The sequence below is a fragment of the Palaemon carinicauda genome, chromosome 18 (assembly GCF_036898095.1).
Source record: "Palaemon carinicauda isolate YSFRI2023 chromosome 18, ASM3689809v2, whole genome shotgun sequence".
Taxonomy (NCBI): domain Eukaryota; kingdom Metazoa; phylum Arthropoda; class Malacostraca; order Decapoda; family Palaemonidae; genus Palaemon; species Palaemon carinicauda.
In genome coordinates this window covers 74,371,370-74,380,072 of record NC_090742.1, presented here as the reverse complement: position 1 = coordinate 74,380,072, position 8,703 = coordinate 74,371,370, and the positions used below count along the sequence as shown (strand labels likewise).

Here is an 8,703-nt window from a genome sequence, read left to right as displayed (position 1 = left end):
ACAACGAAGAAGAAGAAGAAGAAGAGGAGCAGACCGTCGATTCCTAAATGTGTCTGTGGTCCTAATCAGTTCGTCAACATGCCCGAAGGAAGTAGAATATTTAGCCCATACAGAGCTGTGGGGTTAGTGAGCAACAAACTGCCTTTAGTGGTAAGATACATTAAACGTAGAAAGGAAAACCTAATTGTCACGGCCGTGGGTAATACCTTTCATACCTATGGCTCCTTGAAACTTGGGCTCTTGAGTGTCGGCAATCCGCATGCTAACCCCATTGTGGCATTAGGTGCCGATGCTTATCACATTTATACGTCTTGTAACAAGGTTATATATGCATGGCGTCGAGGGACGGAGCTGAAACATACTTACATTGGCCACAAACAAGATGTTCACCTACTTCTACCTTTCGGGCCGCATCTCATTGCTGTCGACAAATCGAATAAGATGTGTGTTTGGGACATAAAATTAGAAACTCTTATTTTGGAAATGGAATTTCAGAAGAGTTCCTTTGAAGTCTCGGTAATCTCTCATCCAGCAACATACCTTAATAAAGTGTTATTGGGTAGTAAACAGGGTAAATTACAATTGTGGAACATAAATACATGTAAAATGATTTATTCATTTGAGGGGTGGGATGCTGGGGTAGCTGTTCTAGAACAAGCACCAGCCCTTGATGTTATGGCAATTGGATTAGAAAATGGTCGAATTATTTTGCATAATCTCAAGTTTGATGAAACTGTTGTGGAATTCAAGCAAGAATGGGGAAAAGTTACAGGAATTGGGTTTCGCACGGATGGTTTTCCCGTGATGGCTACCGGTAGTGAATTAGGACACATAGCTCTTTGGGATCTCAAGGAACGACGGCTGTTATCACAAGTTCGGGATGCTCATGCAGCATCTGTCACGGGTCTGAAGTGTTTGCCAAGTGAACCATTAATGGTTACATCATCCCCTGATAACACTCTCAAAATGTGGATTTTTGATCTCCCGGATGGGGGTGCGAGGTTACTAAAAAGGAAAGAAGGTCATGCAGAACCTCCTTTGTATGTAAGATTTCATGGTAGCCTTGGAGATACCATCATGACAGCTGGTGAAGATTCCTCTATGCGGATGTTTTCTACAGCCAATGAGAAATTGGATCGTAGCTTAGGAAGGGCTACATATAACCATAAAAGTGGTAAGAAGAAGAAAGGTGTTATAGATATAAGGAAAATGCCAGCAATTCTGAGTTTCACATCAGAAGCTGCAAGGGAAAGTTCATGGGATAATGTGGCAGCAATTCACAGAGGGAAATCATTTGTTACAACGTGGTCTAGTCGCTTCCAAAAAATGGGAGAACATAGACTTGAACATGATCGTTTTAAAAAAGGAGACTTTGAAAATTCTATTGCAACGTGTTTAGACATATCTATTTGCGGTAATTTTGTTATAATTGGTTATGATTCTGGGCACATGGATAAATTTAACATGCAGTCTGGAATTCATCGTGGAACATTTGGGAATCCAACAGCTCATAAAGGAAGTGTACGTGCTGTAGTTGTTGATGGATTAAATCATTGTGTTATATCTGGTGGTCAAGATGGTGAATTAAGATGGTGGAGATTTAAAACCTGTAAAGGCCTGAAAAAATTAGAAATGGGAGAGGCTGTATCAAAAATGACATTGCATCGGGACTCGGGCCTTTTGGGTGTTATTCTTGAAAATTCTATCATATATGTGGTTGATGTAGACACCAAGAAAATTGTCAGACAATTATATGGGCATAATACTCAAGTAACAGATGTTACTTTTAGCCCAGATTCTCGATGGCTTATAAGTGCTTCTCTTGATAAAACTGTCAGAACTTGGGATATACCTTCTGGTGCATGTGTAGATTGTTTTAGTGTACCTGTTCCACCTTTATCAATTGCAATGTCTCCTGTTGGAGATTTTCTTGCTACTCTGCATACCGATCATCTTGGAGTGTACTTATGGTCCAATCAGGGATGCTTTCATCATCTCTCACTTCGTCCAATTGAGGAGAATTTTAAACCATCGGTGATATCTTTGCCTTCTACTGCTGCTGATGCTGCTCAGATGGCCTCAAAAGAAGGAGACGAAATAGAGGAAATAGGACTTGTGGACTTAGATTTGGAGGATGACGAATACAAATCTCCAGAACAGATTTCAGAAGAACTTATTACTCTTGCTAAAATACCAACATCAAGATGGCTAAACTTACTCAGTATTGATGTCATTAAGAAAAGAAATAAACCAGTTGAGCCTCCAAAAGTACCAAAATCTGCTCCCTTCTTTTTACCAACTGTTCCAGGTTTAGAATTCAAGTTTGCGGCTCCAGTGGAAGAAAAACAAGAAGAAACTTCTAAAGTGAAGACAGCATTTTCTTTTGAAATTTTGACTACTTTTGGAAAACACTTGAAAAATGGAAGTTTTGAAGATGCCTTGAAAATGTTAATGGAAATGGGTCCCTCAAGCATTGATGTAGAAATTCGAGGACTAGATCCAGATACTGGTGGTTCAGTTGATTTGTTAGTTAAGTTTCTTGATATGCTTGAGTATGCTTTGAAAAAACAGTGCTACTTTGAAGCAGTGCAAGGGTACTTGTCCCTTTTCTTGAAACGACATGCCGAGTTTGTAATTAAAGAAACAGATGTTAATGATAAATGTGAAAAGTTGTCTATTGTTCAAGGAAATTCATGGCACGAGTTGAGTGATACTTTTAACCAAACCATGTGTTTAGTGTCGTATTTGAAAAATGCAGCCCTCGTAAACTACTAATGTGTTATTTTTGCTTTCTATCATAGTAGCTTATATAAGAATAATTATCTCATGATGTTATACAGTATTTTTGTTAAATTTTGAATTTATTAAAAAAAAAAGTCTGTAATTTTTGTGTTATTGTATCACCTCTGATTACTGTACTTTTTACATTATTTATGAATAAGTACACAATAGCACTGTGGGTTTAACAAAAGATTCATTAGATAGGTGTCATTGTGACCTGTTTTATAATTGCTGTAAAGCTTTAGTAAAGTACAGTACAGTATTGAAAAGATATACAAGTTATCAACATTAATTATAACTAGGTTAAATCAACATGTCTTTTTCATTAAGAATCAGGCATGTTTGCTTACTAAAGTGTAACCCAATTGAGTCAAACTACTGTGTATAAATTTTCATTTTCCTTATTAATGGTGCATTTAGATAGCATGAGTGACCCGTACAAGCCACCTTGATGATTTTTTCAATGTTTTCATTCACAGGTTATTATCATTATTACATGCTTTTTCTTTTCATTTTTTATTATCAATCATTTCAAGAGAAGAAAATTTAGACCTGTAAGATGGGAAAATACAGTAATTACAGTACTTGTCTTTATTTATTATTATACTAGTTATCTTAGTAAAACAATTCACAAACCTCTTATTTTACTAATGCAGCAATGGCTACTACATTAGCCAAGGGTTAGGTCATTCAGTTCGATTGAATAGAATTCAATTAAATCTGGTTTGTTCTGTAACTGACATACAAACCACGCTATTTAATAGGGTATTACTTTCGGCGTAGCTGAAATGACGAGCCATTAGAATTTTAACGAGGGTTTACTACCCCATAGTTAACTGGGGTAGGGGAGGGTAGCTTGCTACCCCCCCCCCCCCCCATCACACACACCTGTGCTTGAGCTCACTTTGCTTTTTCTTTGACAGGTGTGAGTGTGAAGTTGGCCTCTGCGATTATGCGCACCTGTCCTGGATTACCCGACCGCTCCTGCGGAACATTCATGTCGGCGGTCGAGACAGACCCTCACACCCTTTGCCCTTACTGTAGTAGAGGCCGACCTTGTGATAGTGGTAATAAGGTGGTGAGTGTAGGGAGTGGTCTACCTCCCAGTGGGAGAGGTTTTCTCGACGGGATATTTCTCCTTCGAAGGTTTCTTTGAAAGGAGAAAATCCCAAGGACTCTTCTTACGTTGCTCAAACCTCCTCCGAAGCTCCCGCTCGATCGGTCCCTTTCGAGAGACCGTCGAGTGGTAGTGTAGACCGTGGTTCTGTTTAAAAAAAATTCGGGGTTCGAGAGGTGGCGTTGCCTCCCATAGCATTGGCAGCTCCACCTCTCCCCCCTGGGGAGGATATATCACTAGCTTCGAGCTTTTGCTCAGAGAGTTTATGCCTCAACTGAAAAGGAGTACAATTTAACCATAAAAGAAACACTTTCTGGTACAACTCAGGAACATAAATGGTGGTCTACCCTTAAATCTGCACTCTTTGGTGTAGATGCAACAGTTCCTCCTTTACTTAAACCAGATGGCTCAGTCACTCACTGTCCAAAGGAAAAGGCAACCCTTTTGGCTGATGATTTTGACAGTAAACAGAGTAATGAAAAACTTGAACTTCCTCATTCCTGTTTTCCTGAGGCTAAACTAACTAGTTTAGCTTTTCGATCTCGTGAGATTAAAGCTCTGTTGATGGACCTTGATGCTTATGGAGGTGTAGACCCAAATGGTATTTTTCCTTTGTTTTTTATAAAGACAGCAGATTTCTTAGCTCCAAAGTTATCTGTTATTTTGCGCAAGTTAGCAAGAAGAGGAGCTTTTAGCATTAGTTGGAGAATTGGTAATGTTACTCCTCTATGTAAATGTGTTTGTGGTAGCTCAAGTCCCACTGGTTACCGCCCAATTTCCATAACTCCCATATTATCTAAAGTTTTTGAACGTCTTCTGGCAAAACGTCTTAATAGGTTTGCTGAAGGTAATCATCTACTCCCTAGTTTGCAATTTGGTTTTCGTAAAGGCCTTGGAGCATGTGATGCCCTTCTTACAATCTCCAATGCTGTACAGAAATCCCTTGATTGTGGTCGGGAAGTTCGTATGATTGGCCTTGATTTTAGTGCTGCCTTTGACCGTGTTAATCATGAGGCCCTTGTTTTCAAACTGAAACAGTTGGGAGTGGGTGGGTCGTTTCTTAGCATTATTATTGATTTTTTAAGTAATAGATCTCAAAGAGTTGTTGTTGATGGGCACCATAGTGATTATAGGAATGTGATATCTGGTGTTCCACAGGGTAGTGTTCTTGGCCCATTACTTTTCATACTATATACACATGACATGTGGTTTGGCCTAGAAAACAAGCTTGTTGCATATGCAGATGATGCTACTCTCTTTGCATCAATTGCATCCCCTGAATGTAGATCTAGGGTTGGTGAATCCCTTAATAGAGATTTAGCTAGAATTAGTGCATGGTGCAAATTATGGGGTATGAAGTTGAATCCTAACAAAACTCAAAGTATGATTGTAAGTAGGTCAAGGACAGTGGTTCCTCAACATCCGGATCTCAGTATTGATAATGTTTCTTTAAATATGTATGACTCTTTCAAAATTTTAGGTGTGATTCTCGACAGTAAATTTACTTTTGAGAAACATATAAGGTCTGTGTCTTCTTCAATTTCACAAAAAATAGGCTTATTGAGAAAGTCTTTCAAGATTTTCGGTGATCAATCTATTCTGAAGAAGTGTTTTAATTCTTTCATTCTACCTTGTTTTGAGTATTGTTCTCCTGTCTGGTCTTCAGCTGCTGATTCTCATCTTAATTTGTTGGACAGAAACTTACGGTCTATTAAATTTCTTATTCCTGATCTAGATATTAATCTCTGGCACCGTCGTTCAATTAGTTCATTATGTATGTTGCATAAGATTTTTCACAACTCTGACCATCCTTTACATTCAGATCTCCCTGGACAATTCTATCCTGTTCGTAATACTAGGCAGGCAGTTAATTCTAATAGCCAGGCCTTCTCCATCACGAGGCTCAATACTACGCAGTACTCTAGAAGTTTTATTCCAGCTGTGACCAAGTTGTGGAATGATCTTCCTAATCGGGTGGTTGAATCAGTAGAACTTCAAAAGTTCAAAGTTGGAGCAAATGCTTTTTTGTTGACCAGGCAGACATAGTCTTTTTATAGTTTATTTATGACATATTTGTTTTTGATGTTGTTGATAGTTTATTATATGACATGTCTGTTTTGATGTTGTTTCTTATTTTAGAATGATTTATTGTTAATTTGTTCTCTTCATTTATTTATTTCTTTATTTCCTTTCCTCACTGAGCTATTTTTCCCTGTTGGAGCCCCTGGGCTTATAGCATCTTGCTTTTCCAACTAGGGTTGTAGCTTGGATAGTAATAATAATAATAATAATAACTAATTTGTTTCAGCTTTGGTCTTCCTTGGGGCTCGAGGGTTCGCCCTCCAAGGAAGCTCTACTTGACATCATCCAATTGGGTGCCGCTGTCAAGCAGTCGCCGACTTTGGCAGACATTGATCCTCTGTCAATTGTCGACGTTGTGGTGTCAGAGGTATCCAATGCGGTATCTCCTAATACCTCTTCTTATCCCGCAGTAGCTGAAGGCTTAATTTCTCCTGTTCCTGCACAACCTACGAGGTAGAAACTAAGTCCAACAGTCACTCCTGCCGGTGATTCTCCCCCTTGGGGGAGTTCACTTATAGAGACTCCTCTTCAGAGGACTGCAGAAGATCAGCTTACTGATCCAACGGCCCCCAGAGGGCGCATCCATCACAAGGCTCATCTTACTCTTCGCTGGAGAGGCCTTCCTTCACCTTCTAAATCAGTGAGGAGGCGCCTCTTCGGTTCATCATCGTTGTTGCAGTCCGCCGCAAAGGAGCCTCGTCAGTGTTCACCGACTGTTCCTGCTATGGTCCTGGACCTCTCGGCGGATCATTCGCAATACCCTTCGGTGGAAGGTCGTCCTTTCAAAGGGCACGCCGACCTTCCACCCGACAGACCTGCTGACCTGCCGTCACCGTTCTTGGCAGCTGATGCGCTCTATGCGCCAACGAATCCTGACTATCATGCTAGTCAGGCACCGATCCCTATTACGGGGCAACAAGGGCGTACGCGCCATCGCGCGCATACGTCCATTACGCGCCATCGCGCGCATACGTCCATTACGCGCCATGATGGTCATGCGCGCCAGCGTTCTCCTCTACGCAAGGCTTTGCCAGAGGTAGCTCACCTGCGCGCCAACAACCCCCTGCGCGCCAGCGCTCTGCCGCTCGCCAGCGCCCACGTGCGTCCATCTCTCCTGTGTGCCCACGATCTTCGGATCTGGGTGCTGTAGGGAAGTCAAGGACTTTGCCTACACACCAGCGCTCGCCAACGCGCCACCTTCTGTCTCCAGCGCACCATCCCTCGGCATCGCGCAATCGCACGCGTTCACCTTCTTGCACCCACGAGGATACGGGCGCGCCCCCATCCTCTCCAGCAGTTATGCACCGCCATCCTGATGCGCGCCCACGCACACAGGTTCCGACTGCGCGCAAGGGATATCTCTCCTGCGCGTGCGCGCCCTACGACATCTTCTGGGGCGCGCGAACTCTCGCCCGCACGCCCAAGGGTCCAACATCCTGATCCTGAGCGCGCGAACATTCACCCGTGCGGGTGCAAGTGCACAAACAGCCTCCCGCTCGCACTCCTGTGGTCCCACAGTCTCCCGCGCGCGCTCCTACGCACCATCACTCGCCTACGCGCCCTCGCAATAGCCCGCGCGCAAGGCTGCAGGACAACGCACGGCAAGGTCGCCATCGCTACATTCCCCTCCCCGTAAGCGCAGAACAGCGCGCACGTTGGTGGAAGGGAAGCATCCAGAAAGGTCCAGCAACACTTTTTCTTCTTTTCAGGCGAACCCCCCTATGAAAACTCCTCCCAGGGAGCTGTCAATTCCTGTCTCTCCAGAAGGAGTGTCTGACAGCGCAGCTGTCAGTCAACAGTCATGGTTCGGGGCACTAATGAGGACTGTTACACAGGCTTTCAAGCCTGTACTCTCTGAATTAGGCCACAGATCCTTGGCTGCGTCTACCCCTCTGAAGAGAAAAAGAGGAGTTTCAGACGCAGTGACTTCTCCAAGAGCTAAGCTGTCTCCTCGTGAGCCCTCGAGGCAGGTTCCCCCCCCCCCAGACTTTTTCTCCCTCCCTGTTGGACGAGGATTTCCCATCCTCAGGGGAGTCATGTGAGGTGGGACATTCCCCATCGCACCAATGAGGGAAACCCCACCTCGCGGTGAAAAGTCTTCCAGGGTATTGGCGGAGAATTAGCCTCCGTCTTTGTTAGAGTCCTGCATCCTTCCCAGGAAGGAGTCGAAGGACTCGAAGACAGTGCCAAAATCCTAGACGAGATTTAGGACGGAGCCAGCTAGTCATTCGGAGAACGTCCGCGATTCTCCCCAAGAAGAGCCTTTGGGGAGATTTCGCTGCAAGTCCGACATCCGGAGGAGAACTACAAGAGTCAGAACATGATTTTGGCAGGTTCTGCCTCTTATGAGGACTCTCAATGGGTTTGCCGACCCTGAGATCACCCCTTGAGAGGGCAAAGACACGGTCTTGGATCGAGTATTTGCCCTGGTCTCAGGGGGTTAAGAGTACCAGGGACAAGATCGCGGTCCAGCTCTCAAAGTTAGCCTCCTCCAACCGCTCCAGTGCCGGCAACAAGCTTCTCCCACCTCCTCGCGTACAGCAGAGGAGGTACTTTGAGATCTTAGAGGAGCCTTGTTTAGCTCTTCCTCTTCACCATTCTTTGGAAGAGCTTACCAGGGGAGTCCCTCTTGAGAGACTCTCCAACCGGCAGGTCTCATTCTCGGCAACTGAGAGCCTTAATTAGGAGGAGGTTGCAAAGTGTGCTATGCAAGCCACTTCGTG

General features: G+C 43.7%; 1 protein-coding gene across 1 annotated transcript; it reads left to right on the top strand.

Moving 5' to 3' along the window:
* LOC137657897 (WD repeat-containing protein 36) lies at nt 1–2,884 on the top strand. Its single transcript, XM_068392528.1, has one exon. It carries the CDS (start codon nt 79–81, stop codon nt 2,773–2,775), a length of 2,697 nt encoding a protein of 898 aa, XP_068248629.1. The 5' UTR covers nt 1–78; the 3' UTR covers nt 2,776–2,884.
* The last annotated feature ends 5,819 nt before the right edge of the window (nt 2,885–8,703 follow it).